General features: G+C 39.5%; 2 protein-coding genes and 1 long non-coding RNA gene across 4 annotated transcripts; 2 read left to right on the plus strand and 1 right to left on the minus strand.

Annotated features, from left to right (window-relative positions):
- Nucleotides 1-231: 231 nt before the first annotated feature.
- rpz (rapunzel) lies at nucleotides 232-16541 on the plus strand. 2 transcript variants are annotated; one of them, XM_023801273.2, is made up of 2 exons: nucleotides 232-373; nucleotides 13560-16541. In XM_023801273.2, the coding sequence occupies exon 2, from the start codon at nucleotides 13612-13614 to the stop codon at nucleotides 14287-14289; it is 678 nt and encodes a 225-aa protein (XP_023657041.1). In that variant the 5' UTR covers nucleotides 232-373; nucleotides 13560-13611; the 3' UTR covers nucleotides 14290-16541. The 2 variants fall into 2 exon arrangements, with proteins under 2 accessions (XP_023657041.1, XP_023657040.1); XM_023801272.2 differs by lacking the exon at nucleotides 232-373 and adding an exon at nucleotides 6497-6620.
- LOC111838377 (uncharacterized) lies at nucleotides 2389-19852 on the minus strand. The gene is made up of 3 exons (XR_002836868.2): nucleotides 19728-19852; nucleotides 6892-7011; nucleotides 2389-2538 (listed from the first exon to the last, which is right to left on the minus strand). It is a non-coding gene; the product is annotated as an uncharacterized lncRNA (long non-coding RNA).
- LOC111838375 (protein rapunzel-like) lies at nucleotides 10522-13255 on the plus strand. Its single transcript, XM_072716086.1, has 2 exons — nucleotides 10522-11153; nucleotides 11911-13255. The coding sequence occupies exon 2, from the start codon at nucleotides 11949-11951 to the stop codon at nucleotides 12579-12581; it is 633 nt and encodes a 210-aa protein (XP_072572187.1). The 5' UTR covers nucleotides 10522-11153; nucleotides 11911-11948; the 3' UTR covers nucleotides 12582-13255.
- Nucleotides 19853-20007: the final 155 nt, after the last annotated feature.

Consider the following 20007-nt stretch of genomic DNA (forward strand, 5'->3'; position numbering starts at 1 on the left):
TTACCCCTCATGACCTGAATCTTACACATTTTATTACATAACGTGTAGGGTGACCGCAGTAAACATTAATTTCAAGTGGTAATTGAAACCCAAATTGTTCTAAAAGAGCTATTCTAAGATTAAAAAAAAAAACGTTTATTGAGAAGCAGTCACATTGGGTGCTTTTTAAATTAGCAACATCTTTGCAATAACGTAAGACATCAAGCATTTGTGATTAGTATCCCTTTGGGAGCCAGTCACCACAAATGCTATTAATAGGAAAATGGCAAGATCAGAAGATCAGCACTTTCTGTGAACACTGTATATGGTAAACCGCTGCACCGCCCAAACCTAGCCAGTACCCTCCATCTCAAACCGACAGACTAATATTACTGTAAGTACTTTGTTTCTTTTGTGGGAATTAATAGTCTGTTTATAATTACGACACTATGTATGACAATCGATAAATTGTTATAAAGTTATCTAAGATCGTAGTTTAGACTGTCCAGTTATGCACCCAGCACAAACAAGCGTATTTAACCATAATTCATTGAGATAAAGTAAATCAATATCGCTTTCTAAGATGGCGGATTGATGTTGATATTTTACATCTGCTCCGCATTTCTTGTATATTATAAGTGTTTGCCCTTCCCTCGATCCTTACATCTTCTTTAGTAAACTGAACCTGACACATGGTCAGCCGCCGCGCTGATTGAGTTCGTTTCCTTATTTCACTCTCTTGACAAAAATGTATTCCCACATCTTTTCTATCTTTGTCTCTTGCCCAGTAAGACAATTCTCTGTTTTCATTCCATCGTCGCGTCGTTATGTTGCCGTGGGAGTTACACAAACGTCTATAAATGAATAGCTTTATTGTACAAAAATACAATAAGGCGCTTATGACATCCTCTCTTGTGATTATGCTATGCAAACCTTCTACATAGGAAAAGAAATCGTTTCTATAAACATTTTCTGCACAATTCAAAGTCGATTTAAACACCCGTGTCATCATTTATCTAGGGAGTATATATTTGGGAGTACCGTACGTGTGTTTAGGTGGTGGTGGTTTCGGGGTAGGATTTAGTCCATAACAGTGTTAGAACCAAACCTACGCAATTATCATTTATGGATGTTTTTTAAAAGCTTTCTTTGGACTGTCGAGTATTCATAATAAAATATAGCACCTACAATTGCAATTGTTTTCTCATGTATCTGTACACGTGATGAGTCGCAACCCGTGTAGCCGGATGTTCAGTTATATTGACTTAACTAGGCTATGTACAATTCGAGTGCATGAATTCCCAATGTCAAGGATATTTAATTATTTTAAATCCGTGTTACAGTTTTCTCATTTAGTGCAATTCTTACTTCAAACATTAAACAGCCTTATTCCACACTTTGAAAACAAAGAACACGTTTAATCCTGTTTTCCAACGGTCCATTACAAACTGCCTGCTCTTCCCTACTATAAGCACGGGAAAGGCAGTATATCCTACTCATACACCTTTTCTGCCAAAACATAATTTCGCTCGACTTAGTATTACATTGAAATACAAAGGGAACCCGAGCCTAGTTGCCGTAGGGGCCAGTTGTTTCACGGCAGACTGGGGGTTGTAGATAGTGAAAATTGATGCCAAAAGGCACATATGTCTCGTCACCAGATCTTTTTTGTCAGACAGCATCCTGAGATAACTTGATAGCTTGCCATTTTAACCAATGTAATATTTTGATGAACTTTTTTATATCCAATATCGGGATATTTTTTGGTAGACTCCAACTTAGTTATAGCATGCTGCATATGAAATTTCATTTTGTCTTACCTATAATTTTTTCAATTAATGACATTCTGATATCTTTCCAAACTGAAAATCAAAAACCCAGTATGAAAATCGGCCGGACATACAAACTCTATACAGCCGAGAGGGCATTTTTGTGCTTGATGTACCTACAAAACGACTTCTGTAGAGCTATTACCTTCTTCTCACAAACGATTATACAAAAATACCAGTTCCTTATTCTCCATTATACTGTATTAACCACAGTATTGCTGTACTTACTAAAGTGTCCCTGGAATAGTCACATGGTTATAGTCCCACTTAATTCTCGCTTCCATTCACAGATTTTCCATTGAAAGAAGCAACGCGGAGACCTTTTATTTCAAATCATTGCTGGCAGCCTCCTAAAACGAAGGTCTGACCTTTTATAAAGTGACTATATATAATTTAAATGCTTATTGTTAGGACAATTAGAAAGATACAAAGATTTGTTTTAGACACATCAAATTATCTTAATCTTCTACTTCTTCTTCATGGCCACTTTTATTTCTTAATTTGAAATGTAGAATAGCTGGTCCTTGTAACATTGTGTAAACATCTGTGCTTCCCCACCACGACAAAGGACACAAACAGCGCAAGTTTATCAATTGTTTTACTTCCTTCCGATGCATGCTCCCTTTTAACGAGAATAGTTTCCTTGCTCTTCTCCAGTTTATATATTTTGCTCCCAGACAGCGGACACAGAGGATTGTCTTCAAATCACGGTATGCTGTTTTTTCATGTTCTGGAAGAGAAAAATAGAGTGTTAGATGCTGACGTCATTTCAGATATCAGGACAGTGACTATACATGTTGATGAAGGAAACGGTAAGTAACAGAAGAAAAGCTTGAAATTACCAGTCACTTTTGAATTTAATTCTTATGCTTGCCACCTGTTTATGTTAGACATAAACTGGACCGATTTAGTGTTACAGTATCATGAGTATGTTATAATGTCCATAGTCCCTGTCATTTTCATTATCTTCATTATTGTCAATATGTTTAGTGCAATTTTTTTTATATATGTAACAAGAACGTGTTCGTTTTTCCTTTTCTTAAATTTTCTGCATTTTACAGTGGTCATATGCTTTGGATAAAAAAAAAAAACAATTTTAGTCAGTCATCTTTCAGTCAGGTTTGCGGTAAACAACATCCAGCAACTCGAGCGTATTTGAAAGCAAGACTTACGCGATATCCCTACATTTTTAATGCAAATTGCTCGCAGTGCTTGTCAGTGTATGGTGAGTGTTAGCCTACCAACTGGCGTCTTCCAGTTCGTGTCAGATTGCTGCAGCTGCTTTTGTTAAATCCTGAATAAGCCTCGTTATATAGCAGCCATGCAGTAGTGCGTGACACGCCCGCAGCCACCGAGATGTAGACGGACCCCCACACAGAGCTGTCAGCTCGGTCACAGAGCTTAATTTTCGAAACGAAAATTAAAATATATTTTCATATGGATATATGATAAACGCTCTGCTTATCAGGTATAGCCTACAGGTAATATATGACGTCACAATCGCGGGAGGGGCCCCGCCTCATGGCCGCGGGGCCCTCAAAGATGTCTGATACGCCGTTGATTGCAGCACGTTTCTGGTAAGCGGTTTTGATTTCTTTCAGCGTGCGTTATATTATTATTTCAAATGTTTTTAGTTCTACTGAATGTCACAGTACGCACATATTGTATGTTTGTTGTAGCGTGGGAATTCCGACTCTTTTGAGTCAGCAAGATAATTTGGCTTAGCTCAGTAATAACCCGTTAACAATTTTTTGTTCTAGAAGCGTTTGCCGAACGTTACTAAGGTATGGAAATGTCCAAAAGTACAGTTTTCCTGATGTTACTGGAAGATTATCATACTACTATACAACTAAGACTCATAAAATACAGCCGATAGCAGGTAACACTGTCCCTTCACACTAAGAAGGTCATGGGTTGGAAACTGGAATGTGCATTGGCAGTATGTGTATATAGCATTTATATAAAATAGTATTTTATTGTAAAACAATATTTTTAAACATTAATTGTGTTTATAAGATATTCAGGTAATGTTATTGTGCTGACACTGACAGATCGAACCTTTGTTAAAATGTAAAATGTGCCAGTAATGTTGGATTAACGTTACAGTAAGAAGATTCTCTGCCAACTTTGAGAAGACTTTCACGTAACATTGGCTAAAATTCGGGGAATATTCCCTGTTAGCTGGGAAGAGTTGGCTCTTTTGGTTCCCAAATGGCTCTTCATTTAATACCACTTCTGGCTTTTATAATTCAACCAAATTAACATTTTTTGACCTATGCCTGGTGTGTGCGTACACATGCATCACTTAGATTTTGCAGTGTAATTATCCTTATTCTATTTTTGAATGATCATCCTATTATTCTGACATAAATAACAGAAACATCAGCTCTTAGACTGGAGCCGGATCCCCAGGTCGACGTAAAGGATGCGACTCGCAGAGCTGACTCCTTCGTGACATAGGCCTCCACAGAGCTGATTCCTTCGTGACATAGGCCTCCACAAAGCTGACTCCTTCGTGACATAGGCCTCCACAGAGCTGACTCCTTCGTGACATAGGCCTCCACAGAGCTGACTCCTTCGTGACATAGGCCTCCACAGAGCTGACTCCTTTGTGAGATAGGCCTCCACAGAGCTGACTCCTTCGTGACATAGGCCTCCACAGTGCTGACTCCTTCGTGACGTAGGCCTCTACAGAGCTGACTCCTTTGTGACATAGGCCTCCACAGTGCTGACTCCTTCGTGACGTAGGCCTCCACAGAGCTGACTCCTTTGTGAGATAGGCCTCCACAGTGCTGACTCCTTCGTGACGTAGGCCTCCACAGAGCTGACTCCTTCGTGACATAGGCCTCCACAGAGCTGATTCCTTCGTGACATAGGCCTCCACAAAGCTGACTCCTTCGTGACATAGGCCTCCACAGAGCTGACTCCTTCGTGACATAGGCCTCCACAGAGCTGACTCCTTTGTGAGATAGGCCTCCACAGAGCTGACTCCTTCGTGACGTAGGCCTCTACAGAGCTGACTCCTTCGTGACATAGGCCTCCACAGTGCTGACTCCTTCGTGACGTAGGCCTCTACAGAGCTGACTCCTTTGTGACATAGGCCTCCACAGTGCTGACTCCTTCGTGACGTAGGCCTCCACAGAGCTGACTCCTTTGTGAGATAGGCCTCCACAGTGCTGACTCCTTCGTGACGTAGGCCTCCACAGAGCTGACTCCTTTGTGAGATACAGTAGGCCTCCACAGTGCTGACTCCTTCGTGATGTAGGCCTCCACAGAGCTGACTCCTTTGTGAGATAGGCCTCCACAGTGCTGACTCCTTCGTGATGTAGGCCTCCAGAGAGCTGACTCCTTTGTGAGATAGGCCTCCACAGAGCTGCTTTGTTGTGCTGGGAGATTCTTAAACTAAGGTTATTCTTTCTTTCTATTGTGAGTCCAACAACTAAATTGATGGCTATTCCTCCACAAGTAAATCAATTGACAATTCAGACTAGGTTTGAGTAGAAACGGACACCAAACTAGCTGGTATAGTGATTTACGCTTAAGTAGGTTGTAAACACTGGATTTTCATTGTTAGTAGTGCAGAAGGGTGATGGCCCATTGTCAGTGGGCAAAATTTACTTTGGGGGACCTGAAAGTCCAGGGCTGAATTTCAGTTGCAGTCCAGCCCTGTTAATGCTGCTCATAGTCTTGTTTAATTATCCTGGACAATATTCTATTCTATTCTCCGTTTTATTTTGTATTGTATTATATTCAAGCATATATTATCTGCAATCTCTTCTTCAGCACAGAGCTCATGTCCCCATTCTGAAACCTTTCTCATTCAGAGTGTATTTTATGTTGAGATAAGGAGGATTCTTAACAAACTTAACTCCTAGGGTACCCACAGTTTATACAGTAATGTATTTCTATTAAGCAAATTTATTGAGATATTGATTAGGCATAAATTAATTTATATTTATATATAAATATTTTTTGAAAAAGACAAGTAATACATGAACAGTATTGTTCTACTGTATCTTGTATATTCTGTCATGCTTTATGTTCAGCACGATCTTTCCTGTATTTGCCTAACTTATAGCTAAGCTAAATGTCAATGACAGTTAATATTTAAAATACAAAAGATTGTTACTGACTTTAACTGAAATTATTTAATGTAACTAAAAGGTGAAATGTATCACATGCTACTGCTGAAAACGTCCCCTATACATCCTCAGTGTTACAGAGGTGCTTACAGGCTGTTTGGATGCACTTATTCGTGTCTGCAGTGGAGAGATATAAATACGGCTCTTTCATATGGGAAATTAATCAGCAATATTTCTACTGATTTATTTTACACTGGTCCATTTATATCATGTCCCTGACAGCCTCTGGAAGGTATTCTGGGCTGCTCAGCCTAGCACTGTGACTTGACAGATGCATAAAGGTCTATTGAGTCAACTCTAGGTCCCCGGCTGGTCTCCTAGTGACAGCTGGCTCTCCCAGTTGCTTTCCTAGCTGCTGAAAAGTACCAAAGATTGAAAACTGTGAGGGGGTGGATGGCTGGGGGCTGAGGAAGGGTCTGTCAGTGCAGGGTCAATGACATGTCATTAGAAAGAAGCTTGTAGTTGCCTGCATAACTACATGTGCAAACAGGCCACCTTTGAGCAGCCAGGGCACAAAACTACAGTGTAGAAATGGTACAGTCCAATATGATCACCCCTATACACTGAACATACTTGGAAGTGTCCCTTTGCAGGGATTGCTGGGAAGAAGAAGAGGAATACGGGGTTGGGAATTTGGAAAGGAAAAGGAAGAAGGGGGACTCTAAAAAGGGTAAGGATTGCTATGATCCTCAATAGCCAAGGTGCCTGCATATGGATGTGGACATTGTAAGGGTGTTTGGGTCATATTCCTGGATATTGAAAGGTTTTTTTTCAGGTGTATAGAACAGTCTGGTCAGTTGAAGAGAGTGGAGGGAGGAGTTGTTGCTTTGCATAAACAAGGAAATGGGTACGGATAGGGGGAGACATAGCAGGAAGAAAAGGCAGCTTGATGGCTATTATGAGTGTATAAACAGCAGATGTCTGCTTGATTGCATACTCACATTGTTAGGGAAACTCAGCAAACTCGTATAGTTGTACTTTGACTGTTATTTTCTATTTGGTCTTGATCTCATAACTTATCTCCAGGGCTAGTGACCAATCTAACAGGCACAGACTTTACCCTGTAAAGAATGAGAGAGGAAAAATAGATTGGCAAATAAAACAGTGCAAATCGTTAATAATTAGCAACAAACTTTAAAATGTTCTTGTCTAGAGATTATGTGGGCAGCCTATTATTAATATTTCATCAGGTTTCCCTCAGTTGCTAGTATACAGATATTTTCAAAATGGCCGCTGCTGCCTTACTTCCTGATTCTTCTGTTGTTCAAATGCCCTCTTCTGTTTCTCAGCACTATTTTCACAAAGCTAGAGGTATAAAAGTGCTTAAAAGTAGTTTAAAATTGTATAAATAAAATGCTGTTTATTTACTGGTAAGGGGGGGTGTTAGCAATGGGCCTAGCCTAACTGCCGTGTTGCTGTGTGTGCTGTGTTCCATCTGTTGGAGTTCAGTTGTGGCAGTGATCAGTTAGAATCGGTTAGGGAGCAGACGTTAGTGTCCCTACTGTGTGAAACAGGACAGGTGAGCGTTTGTAACATTTACAGTTAGTTAAAAGCAGGTTAGCATACGTGCTTCTCTGCTCTTTAAGTTAAAAGTGAAATAGCTCTCTGAGAAACACATCTACACATCATATATATTTGACGCTGTAATATTATAAGAACATTTTATATACTTCATGTGTTCATTTATGTGCTGTATACCTGAGTGTAAAGAGTTCACCTAACTGGCATTTAGTCACCTAATTTTTTTGAGACAATTTAACAGATAATTTCTGTTATTGTTTAATTTGATAAAACATATATTTAATTTAACATAAATTTGCATAAAATTTTAAATTAATGAGACCATTTGAACCCTTTAATCAATGTTGCTCAGACACACGACTTGTTCTTCTTAATTTTTGCAAACAAAAGAGGAAAAAATGCAAGGAAAAAATTATATTATAATAGACCCATGCGGATTACGGAACAGCTCGAATATTCAAAAGGCAATTAATTCATTTATTATTGTCAATTGATAATAAACCAATGAATATTTTGTGGAGATTAAAGGGTTAATTTCATGCAGACATGATGCTGTATTGCTGCTGCATTGCTTTATCCATTCTGTGAAATAAATTAAATGTAACTTAAACTATAACAAAAGACAGTTGGGCCATGCTGTGTATTACCTGATAAAATACAAAAAGGGTTAAAATCAACATCTGCATGCCAATTAAATGTCTGTATTAATTTAGCCCAACTATCACTTCAACAGAAATTAAAATCAAAATTGCAGGAATGGAAGGAGTTAGTCATATTAAAAGCCCTGTGAGCTGCATGAGAGCATGAGGCAATACAGAGCAAGTTAGAGTTAATTCTGTGCTGCACTAGAGCTATCCTTCCTCCCGTGGTCCTGAACTCACAGACGTCACTGACTGGACTGTTGTGCTGCCACTGCACTGCTGAGACTCAGGGCTCGTGCAGGAAAGTCACAGGAAAAAGGTCACGGATGTTACAAGCTTCACTTTCATACACTTTTCATTCAGTATGGAACTGAAAACAGGCTAAACAGTTTGCTAACCCTTTGTCACATGCTTTCAGTTTGTAATCACTTTAAACTTCTATCATATTCCCCTACTGCCTTTCACACGAGGATACCGCCCTTTAAACACCCTGTTCTGTGCCTTATTATTATGCCTGTCTGCACAAATTATGCTGTGCCTGTTTATGAATTTCTGTTTTGAATTCAATAGGTAATTCAATCTGTAAAGCAAAAGTTAAACTTTTTTTTAATGACAGCTGACTTCCTACAGAGTAGCACATTAATTCATTACAAAGAGCAAACTGTTTTTTTTGTCTGCATATATACATATATTTACTCTGTGTAATGTGCACTTTTTGTTATAATGTGGCAACTTTGCGCAGTAATCAGAGCCAGTAAGTTGCTGTAAGTGCTTTCGGTTCCTCAGCAGAGTAGCTTTCCTTAGCTTTAACTTTAAGTCCCGCCCCCTGCCTGCTTGCCTGTGTCCTGCCGCTGTGCCACATACCTTTCTTCTCCTTCTCTAGATTGTTGTTGTCCCTGTAGCTCTGTGGCTCCCCTAGCTGCTGAAAGGCTGAGCTAAAAACATTGCTTTTTTTTAAGAAGAGTCTGATACTAGCAACAGAAATAATGACAACTGAAGGCTTATCTTAAGCATTTGTCTTTTGTATCAGTTCTGCTGTGGACAGCAGCTGAAGGGAGTGAGCAAACAGTCTCATGTTCATGTTACTGCAGCTCAGGTCTGTGGGAAGCTTTACTGTCCCAGAATTCCTGCTAAGGCAGCTGAGCCCAAGAATTTCTGTGGTAAAGTCCCATGAATCATTGCTCTCCTCTATCCATTCAAGAACTTCAGTAGGCAGTTCAGTAGGAGGAAGTTCGTTCTTTTTCTCTCTGTAAACAGCCCTCCCCTTCCTGCTAAAATCCTACTCTGCGTAGGGATTACCAGAGGAGTTGGGAATTATACTACTGTGGGGTAACAGGCTTTACTAAAACAGTCCTGTCGGAAATCAAGCTGTGTCTCTTGTGGATCAGTAATGTAATGAAGGCTAATGAGATGCTTTTTCCCTCATATACAGAAAAGACACTTTATAAATCAGATATAAGGATGTTACCATTTACTGTAAATGTGTTGATTACTTTTTTTCCTCCACACTTATATTTACTTAAAATTTAATAGTCCCTCATAGTCGTATGTATACATAAATGGAGTGTTTTAAGGTAATTATTGTTATATTGACAATAATATTGTCGTATTGACATGTTATTCTGATTATTATCATTAAAAATTAAAAACTAAAACAAACTTTTGCTGTATATTGTTAATTTAAATGATCTATCATGTAGCTAATATTTATCATAAGCTATTTTGGTGTTAATAAGGAAAATATTTGTATGACATTCAAAAGCTTAATTATTCAGTACTATACAACTAGTATTGTTGTATTTTTTTTAGATCTACATTCTATTTGATCACACTCAGCTGTTCATAAGATCATCTAAGTCAGTCCTGCCTAGTTATACAGCTATTTAAATGCCAGATTTTAAGTGTCTATCAGACTAATGTAGAATTAACAGATTCGCATTGAGTGTAAATTTGGCTTTAATTTAAAATGTCAAAGATTCTTAAAGCAAATGGCATTCAATAACAAGCATTTCAAAAAGCTGCTGTAGATTTAACCCTCATGTTTGTCAAGGGGCCTCACACGCTGTGCTTGTGCCCTCCTTCGTATGTCCTCCTCTGTATGTCCTCCCTGTATGTCTTCCCTGTATGTCCTCCCCTGTATGTCCTCCTCTGTATGTCCTCCCTGTATGTCCTCCCTGTATGTCCTCCCCTGTATGTCCTCCCTGTATGTCCTCCCTGTATGTCCTCCCCTGTATGTCCTCCTCTGTATGTCCTCCTCTGTATGTCCTCTCCTGTATGTCCTCTCCTGTATGTCCTCTCCTGTATGTCCTCCCCTGTATGTCCTCCCCTGTATGTCCTCCTCTGTATGTCCTCCCTGTATGTCCTCCCTGTATGTCCTCCCCTGTATGTCCTCCTCTGTATGTCCTCTCCTGTATGTCCTCTCCTGTATGTCCTCTCCTGTATGTCCTCCCCTGTATGTCCTCCCCTGTATGTCCTCCCCTGTATGTCCTCCCTGTATGTCCTCCTCTCAATGTCCTCCTCTGTTCTTGCATCTACACAGTAGTCCTTAGGCTGTCAGCATTGAAATATTCTGAAATGTAAGATAATCCCAGGGTCTGGACAGATGGACATTCACATCTACTGGCAGACTGCCTGACACCTGTTGAGCAACTGCCTTGTTTCCCTGACAGTCGCTGTGTCCAGGCTTCCAGCTGCCTCAAAGACTGTTGTCCTTCAACTAAACAAAAGTGTTCTTTCGTCTTAAGCTCTAGGTCCTGTGTGACCAGGCATCTCTTTTATATTTATATAATGTACATAGTCGTTGAGACGATGATATTTAGTTGTTTAAGAAACCATCTGCCATGGAGAGTCACTGGCACCATTAAAAGCAGATGCCAGCAAGTTGTAGCAAAACAGCTGCGTGTCGCTGAACAGCTGCATGCATCTCAGGAGCCAGACAGACCAACTGAGTGTTTCACATACGCCACGAAAAATAGTGAGAAGCAAACTTCATGAACACAGAAGACTGCACTGGAGCTGAACTGGAGTGGAACCTAAGAAAGGTAAGCTAACAAAACTGCAAATTAAAATAGCCAGTTTGCATAGCTATTCCTCAGATGACTGTCTTCTTAACTTCATATAAATTTCAATATTTGATAATCGATTATTTATAAATTATATGTAGAAATGCTGGGAAAGGCTTTTTGTTTTCCTGCACAAGACGTTGTGAAAATAACAATATTGTTTAATGTAAAGCCATTACAACACAAATTGGATTTAGTTTATGGTGTGGTCATTCCACTTTAATTCAACAAATTTCCAAAAAAGATTTTGAATTACCATTTTTGATTTATATGAAATTTGGCATACGAATTATGCATACCTTCCAGAGCTTAGAAATGTTTTTTTGTTCATTTATTTAAAAATTTTCCTCTTGAGATATAGTGCCTTTTCTTCACCATGGGTCGCAAAAAAATTGATAATTCAGAGTATTTTTTATGGGCTGTAACTTTCTGTGTTCTTATTTTAGCTACATAGCTCAGCTATAGCTCATTACAAAAGCCCTTTTCATAACATGGTATTCAACTTTTGCACAAGTCCAAAAATGGTAATGCAAAGGGCATTTGTTGAATTAAAATAGAATCACCCATTGTACATATAAATCACTGCCTTACATTTTTCACAAAGTATGATTTTTATCAGCACAGGATAGAAATTGTTTAACTTAAACCATCTGCAATATAAATTAAGTTTAGTCAGATTTTTTTCCTTTATGTTTTGATTTGAAATTTAAATTAAGGGCATCTCTCTTTTTTCCAGTCATACTGTGAAATCGAAGACCAGTTATACAAAGAGTTATGGCTGACAACAAACAACTTGGGAAGCCTGTCTCGTCCTTCAGAAATGATCTCCTCACCCATGTCACACGCCACGTGGGAGCGGCCCAAAGAAACCCCATAAAAAAGCTGGATGGTTTGTTCCAGAAGATGCAAGACATGCTGGACAGCTCCTCGGCGGACAATGAAAAGATTTTGCGGGATGTCCGCTTCAAGGAGGTCTGTAAGATCCTCTACAAATACGAGGGGAACATAAAGTACCAGTTCAGTGCCTTCATAAGCCTGATGGAGCAGATGCAGAAGACCCCCAGCGACGCCTGGAGACACATGGATATTTTTAAGGACACTTACGAGAGAAACAAGAGTGACCTGAGTCTGGATGTCTACTACCGCTGCGTGATGGAGACCGGGACTGGGCTGTTCGGCAGGCCACTGCTGAAGGTCTACTCTGATCACTGCGGTGGCAGCCGCGAGGCGATGGAGCTGATGTGGTCCTATCTCACCAACGTTCTTCTCATGGGTTTCACTGCACACCTGGCCTACACAGCCATCACTGAGGACAGCAGAGAAGAGTTCAAGGAAAAATGGAGCGCACGGCTGAAAAGCATCAAAGTCCAGATGCAAGGTGCCCTGAGTCAGTGCAAGGATAACTAACCCCTATTCCATTAAGAGCAGGATGAACGGAAACATCTGCAAAGCACTGTCAGTTTCATAAGTAATACCAGGCTAATTCAGTCTGGAAGCTGTTTTTGCCATTTATTATATTGTGCTACGGCCTACTGTCATAATGTATGAATTATATATATAGTATGGCCACATGTGATGTTTAACATGATGTCATTGCGCTCTGACCCTCTTGTAGTACATTGAAAGTATATATTTTGCATCCGTTAAAAAAACGAAAACTGTTCACAAACTTGGATCTACTCATATTGTTTTGAAATAAAATTTTAAAAATTGAATGTTTTCCTTAATTTAAGTCTACAGTAGTGACCAACCAACGTTAACGTATTTTACTATTGATGATATTGATTGATTAAATATCCGTAGTCATCAAATAGTTGTTAATGAGCTTTAATGTCTTGAGTTTCTTAAATTTAATTTTACTATTTAAAATGTTACTGGACAAAAGTATCAGCAATTATTCTGCAATTTAAACCAGAATATAACAGGCATCTTCTAACGTCACGGTGTTACTGTACAGCAGGCAGAGTGATACCGCAGCTGTTCTGCCACTGTGGCCCTGGCTTTCACCTTTGTAATTAGGGAGTGGGATAATGAGAGGCGTCATGGTGGCACAGCAGCTGGGACTCGCTGCCCTGATAAGTGAAGGGGGAGGGGGGGGGAGAGCTGGAAGGGCGAGAGGTTACATTCACAGGGTGGGCTGGCAGGGGTCTCATAGCGTTTTTGTTACTTTGTTTCCTTGCCATGCTTCGAAGCCGCCGTGCCCACTGACTTCGACCATCCTGGCAACAGAATGTTTCCCCGTGCGTCGCATAATAACGCAACTCTGTACGTTTGCTTGTTACGTGTTTTTCTGCCTGCACATTAGATTAACTTTTTCTACCAAAAAACGTATTTCTTTAAATGTGATCACAGGCCTGAATCCTTCGTTCTGTTTCCCTAACACAGATCACTGTGAATCTGAAAGAGGGCACTGCATCAACCTCACTGCATTGCTGTCATGGCTGACATCCAGGAGGACAGAGACAAGTTGAAGAAGGGGCTGGTGACGGTGCTAAGGTGTGTGTCCTCTATCTCTTCGGCCGCTGCCGTGGTCAACCCCATCTTCGGGGTGGCGGGCTCCCTCATCCGGGTCGTGCTGAACCACGTGGACGACGAAGACATCAACAAGCTGAAGCAGGAGTTCAGAAGCGTCAACAGGGCTTTGGACAATATCTCCCAGCAGAACCGCAGTGCCCTGCTGCAGATCAGAAAAACCACGTTGGACAACCAATATGGCCAAGTGGAGGAGAACCTGAAGGAGCAGTTCCGTGTGTTCATGGAGCTTGTGGAAGCTCGGCCCGGGATCAAGGAGCGCAAGAAGGATGACTTCGAAGAGTGCTACGCCAACAACCTGGGCGACCAGAACCTGCACACGCTGTATGACGGCGTGATGGGGAAGCGTAAGCTCTTCAGCAAGCCCATCCTAGACGTGTACCTGGATCACTCCCAGCGGGATCGCCAGGTGATGGAGCGCCTCTGTACCCGTCTCACCTATCTCTTCTGCATCGGCCTCATCGCCTTCATGGGCTATACTGCCATCATTGGTGATGACGAGGAAACCCTGAGTGAGGAATGGGGTAGCAGGATGATGGAGGTTCAGATGAAGATGCAGGAGGTCCTAATGAGGTGCAACTGATTCCCCTCTCTCAACCCCCCCCAACCCCTGATGCAAATATATGTGACACACATGTTCCTCTGGCAGTTTCCGGTCCTCACCCACTATCCTTCACAGAGATTATAAAACATGAATCACATGAAACAGAGCAGCTGCTGTACATTCTCAGCAAATATATATGTAAAGAAATGGTCTCACAATTCCATTGTGCCCCCCCCCTACTGCATTTCCTATTAATTTTCCATGGAAAATCTTTGAATGGACTGATATTACTTTAAATAATAAAAGAATTACAAGTATTTCAAACAGCCAACTATAGTACAGGTGGAGTATGTTAAGTAAATTCTTCAAAAACAAGTATAGTCAAAATATATTATTGTTACGAAAAACAAAAAGAAACATCAAGCCATCAAGACATAAAAATTGCATAAATATGTAAATATGTAGCATGGAACTGCTTCTTTACATAAAGACATAACTGCTGTCACCGTTTTTAAGGAGATTTAAAATGAGTTAGAACGATGGCACCTCCTGCTTCTCCTGTCTCACCGTAACAGAAATACTCAGCTCTAATCTTCCAATTTTAGAGAGTCACCCTCTCCATGCATCATGCATAACCAACATCATGCATACATAAAAGTAACAGAAAGGCGGTCTTTATATTCTTGTTCTGTTACATTCTGCTTTATCTCATTTAGCTAAACCCTTCTTCCTTATTATTCCTTATTATCGTTAAGGAAAACAATCAATAAGTAAACATTTTCACAAACTGAAATAAGTAATAGATACAAAAATAAGAAAACTACAATTAAACGGACACTGTAAATATTGCTCCTTAAACTAACTGAAATAAAATTAAAACAAGCATGAAACACTTTCCATTTCAGTTTTCACACTATTTTGCTATAGAAATGATTTGTTTATCTTTAAGTACCATTGATAATGCTTCTGGAACATTAGTACATAATGTGTACTGTGTTCATGAAAGATTCGATAAAGATCAGACACACAAAATTCCCCTTCAACTTTCCCTAGAAATAAAATTACTAAAACTGAAATACCTACAAACTAAATAGAAATATATCTTTCAAATAATAACTAATAAAATCACATTGAAATCTAACTAAAGCAAAGCTGGATTTCAACTAAAAATTGAAAATAGTATGAAAATAAAAATTAAATAAAAAAATAAAACTATAGTAGCATTGGTGGAGGGGCGTTGGTGGTGAAGCCGGACTTGGGTGTCACCCGCATTTGGGTGTCACCCGGACTCGGACAGCCACTGGCCGGGTATCACTGAACTTGTAAGGAAGCAAAAACACCACAGGCTGCTGTTGCCTTCAATAATGTGCTATTGAGAGGCTGTCTGACTAAAACACTACGATGGATGAATCAGTGGGCTTTGCTAAGGCTGCTTTCTATGCTAGAATCTGGATTTTCAAACACTAAGAGCTGCAGCACGTCATACTGACAAAAGCCTGCGACGTACAGCTGTACTTATGCTTAATGGCCAAAGATGCTCTGTGTACAAAAAAATACACAAAATGAGCTGGCAAACAAACCATGACACTTAACAGTAAAAACATACCTGTTAGAGTCACTAATGTGATTGTAATTTCTAATCTTTATGAAACACAATGATTTTGAAAGGATGTTTCCTGTGGAATACGATAGAGATATTTTTTTAATTCATTTGAAATGTTTGATCTGTTATCTGAAATCTATTCATTTTTTAAATCTTGCTATGATTTTTGTTTAAAAATGATTTTGAAAAGCACTGGCATCTCAAAGCAAGCTAATCTGCATAGCATTTAAACTTTTACACCTCAAGATTAAGATTACAATTAAGTTGAGCCAGACTTTTAAACTGGGCCTTTTGACCTCTCTGTATGTTATGCATTGTCATTGTCATTGGAATCTTGGCTTAGCATACATGCTATTGTTATCCAGTGATCTTGTGTGTTTGAATGTAATTCAAAGCAGTTCTTGAAACATATATAATTACAACATATAATCCTTATTATTTCTCTTTCTGTGACATGATTACAAAACTATAGGTGATTAAAAGACAGTACATGATCTATTCGATGTTTAAAGGACAGTTTATACTATATACATACTTTCTGCACTTTGATAAACACTACTCTGGACAAATACAGTCCAAATGGTTCCTCCAGAGCATTTAGCGAATAAAAATGGTATTTATTGCTCTGCACTTTGTTGCCATATATCCTCCTGTGATGCTATCAATAAAGATTTATGGCAGAAAAAAAAACTTCTTTCGTATTTTGTCTTTATAGATTACAACTTATTTTTGCATTGTATTTACCTTTACTCGAAAATGTCAATCAATGTTAAGTGGATATGTACATGCAAAATGAATTACCCCACTGCCGAAATATGTCACCGAAATCACAGTACGCAGTATTATATTCAGATGCTTTTATAATTTAGACCGGTAGATGTCACAAAAGAGCAACTTCGAATTCATTTGTAACTGAAAGACTGTAGTCCTAATTCTGCTGTTAATACTGGTCCTGCATTCATCTTCCCATGGCACTAAGGATGGGCTAAATTAGTCTTTTTTTGGGACACTGTTTGTTTTATACGGTTCACCTAAAAGATTTGTTCTGATTCATTTGCCAACTCATTCAGAGGCACTTCCTGTTTGCATAACATAGATCTGAAGCACTTGTGTTCCTGTACGTGAAACAAATAGCCTATTATTTAGGCTAAATAGTGCTAAAGAGTAAGCTAAATACCGCCAATGAGAAAAATAATATTTGTTATTGAGTTATAGTCTAAGTCTTGGTAAAATCGAACCTTAGCTATTCATGTTTGTTAAAAACACAAAAAACCTAACAGCTCATCACATAGTCGGCTAACAAGTCCAGATGCCTACACACCTTGGTTAAAATAATTTTAAACTGTGAAAATGTTGCATCTCTAAAATCCAGTTGTGGCGAATGGAAAGTCACTGCACATGAATGCCTAATACTACATCAGTAGATGGTGTTTTTCAGTCACAAATAAAATATGGGTCTCTGGTTCAGTCATGACCAAGAGGTAGCCTAACTGGGTCTCATGTTCACCCATTCACTCACCAACTCTTTCAGAAAGAGAATTACAGACCCAAAGGGGTGACTGAGTTGGTGAGTGAGTGGGTGAAAGTGGCCGTATGTTTGTTTTCGTCTCGTGTTCCATCACTCACTCAAGTCATCAACAGAGGGAGTTTTCTATGCACAGTTCTCGTTCGTTCATTTGCTGTAGGGGTATACATTCAGTCCCATGCTTAGTTTCCAGCCAATCATATGCTCGCTTACAGCACACCTTTACATGTCTCACTGGCTCTCATTGGCCATAGTCGAGGAGGGAAGCAGCTTTCAAGTCACAATTCTGAGGACAAGCGAAAGAATGAAAAGTGCATATTTACTGTAAAGGACTCATTCCCCGCAAACGAATCATTCACGGACATCACGCCATTACATGCCACTATATACTATCCCTCCATTTTGTGCCGCTTATCCGGGTCCAGGGCAGAGACGCCCAGACTTCCTCCTCCCCAGCCACCAACTGCAGCTCCTCTGGGGGGGCCACCAATGCGTTCCTGGGCCAGCCGAGAGATAAAATCTATCCAGGGTGTCTGGGGTAACTACGTATGCCTACAAATCGATGCATATGATTAACTCAGTCCTAGTTCATCCTAAATAGTAGTGTGTGTGCAGAGCCGTGGTTAGGGTGGTGCAACCAGTGTGGCCACAAAGGGCCCCGTCCTCCAGGTGACCCCACCCAAGGGGGAAACTTGCCTAGATAATGATAGGCTAAATAAGTTTTTTTTTTTTTTTTCATTGCTTGTAGTCATTTCTTCTGAATATGTCATTTTGGCTAAATATGCACTGCAACACACATCTTGGACATGTGATCATATATCCTAGGCTAAGATAACCTGCGTGGTCCCTGAGCCCCGCCCCTCCTCAGATACTGGTGTGTGCGTGTGTGTGTGTGCGCGCGCGCGCGCGCTTGAAATAACTATATATGTCCGTGAGGGGTATGTGTATGTGTATGTGTATGTGCGTGCTTGAAATACCTCTGTATGTCCGTGAGGGGATAGTATTGATGCAAGTATTGTCTTTGCAGTCTGACCATTTCGACTTATTAATATTACTTCGGTAGTTATTCACTAATGTTAAATTACATGTTATGTTGAACTACATCTAATCCAATGCAGTAAAACTAATTCATTTCAAATTTACGATCTACAGACATAACAGTTCAAATTTTAACCTTGCATTTCGAAAGGTCGTTAGGTGGGACGTTCGTTATCGCGTGATTTACCTATACCAAATTAATGTATTGTACCCTATTCGTTTTACAGAGAATAAAGCTAGTTTTGTGTCTAAAAGACACAACGTGGTCACGAACAAGTCACTCGAAAGCCCACTGAACTTAGGCGCCACTGGTATTTCTGCTTTTTAGCAGGAAAAACTGGTTCAATGTCAATTCACTTCAGTTCTGTATTTGCACATAGTAAGTAATTCTAGGACATGATTTCAGCAGGCTGCGATTTATATTTGTTAGGCTCCTGAATCAGTGTTGTAGGCTACTCATTAAGCCCGGGCTGAAATAAGTAATTGGTAAAAATCCGTCAGAATTTCTGCTGGAAACTGACTGACAGCTGCTGATAAATAGTAAATATAAGCATTTATCAGTCAACCCTAGTTTGTTTGGTTTACAACTTATATACCATCCGTGCCGTCGAAATATCCGTCATTGTTACTGCACATTGATGAGCGTAATAGATTTTTTTCGCCTAGATTTTCTTACACAATATATCGCAATTTTTAACACATAATGTTGGTGACACACCTAAGAATTAAACCTTGTATTTCTCCAGCATCAGCCTTTTTAATCATAGTAAATATACCACAGATCAGATAAACTGGTGTAGAGCTATATTAAAAAAAACAAGGTCAGTCAACCATCGTACATGGTTTTACTGCACGTCCTTCGTTTAAGATTTAACGATAATAAGAAATCACGAATGGCAATCAGGATAGTCAAGTAAATGGGCTAATTTCATACTTTTCAGGCTAATATTTCATACTTTATATTTCTTAATCATCTTTGAAAATAATTATGCACACATTTTTATTTACCAATAACCTAATCCATGAGACATAATTGTCATCTGAAGGTTTAAGACGTGAACATTTCCGACAGTTCCCAGTTTATCGTTTTAACGCAAATATTTGGCTTTTATTCTTAAATCGGGTAACTTAAAGGCACACAAATAATCAGTGACACAACTTAATGAATTATGTAAAACATTTTAAGAGTTATTTTAAAAGGTATTGACTCCACCCAAAACTAAATTTCACCTTGGAAAACAACGGATATTGTGATATAATACACTTCCATAGATGTATATTAATAACATAATGTTTAAAATCTGGGCTTACCGACATTTTGAAGATCACCTTCAAAACCAGGCAATGGGTGCACGTCCTACGAGCCATTCTGATGCGCAAAATATGATGACCAGATGAGATATACTGTCCTCACGAAGTGAATTGTTCTGTTTTCTGTTGTTTTTAGTCATAAAATCAGTGTGCTGGGTCGGTTCTTCTGTTCTAACTGTTTTAAAAAGGAATGAATGAAAAAAATGACTTTGCGAATAAAATGTTTAGAGCGGAGTACATGCGCTTCTCCTCCCCCCTCTCTATAGTTCCTTCTTCCTCC

This window comes from Paramormyrops kingsleyae, chromosome 9 (assembly GCF_048594095.1).
Source record: "Paramormyrops kingsleyae isolate MSU_618 chromosome 9, PKINGS_0.4, whole genome shotgun sequence".
Taxonomy (NCBI): Eukaryota; Metazoa; Chordata; class Actinopteri; order Osteoglossiformes; family Mormyridae; genus Paramormyrops; species Paramormyrops kingsleyae.

Bases quoted from the DNA above. Each gene is read 5' to 3' on its own strand.
- LOC111838375 (XM_072716086.1), top strand. From the start codon at position 11,949: ATGGCTGACAACAAACAACTTGGGAAGCCTGTCTCGTCCTTCAGAAAT.
- rpz (XM_023801273.2), top strand. From the start codon at position 13,612: ATGGCTGACATCCAGGAGGACAGAGACAAGTTGAAGAAGGGGCTGGTG.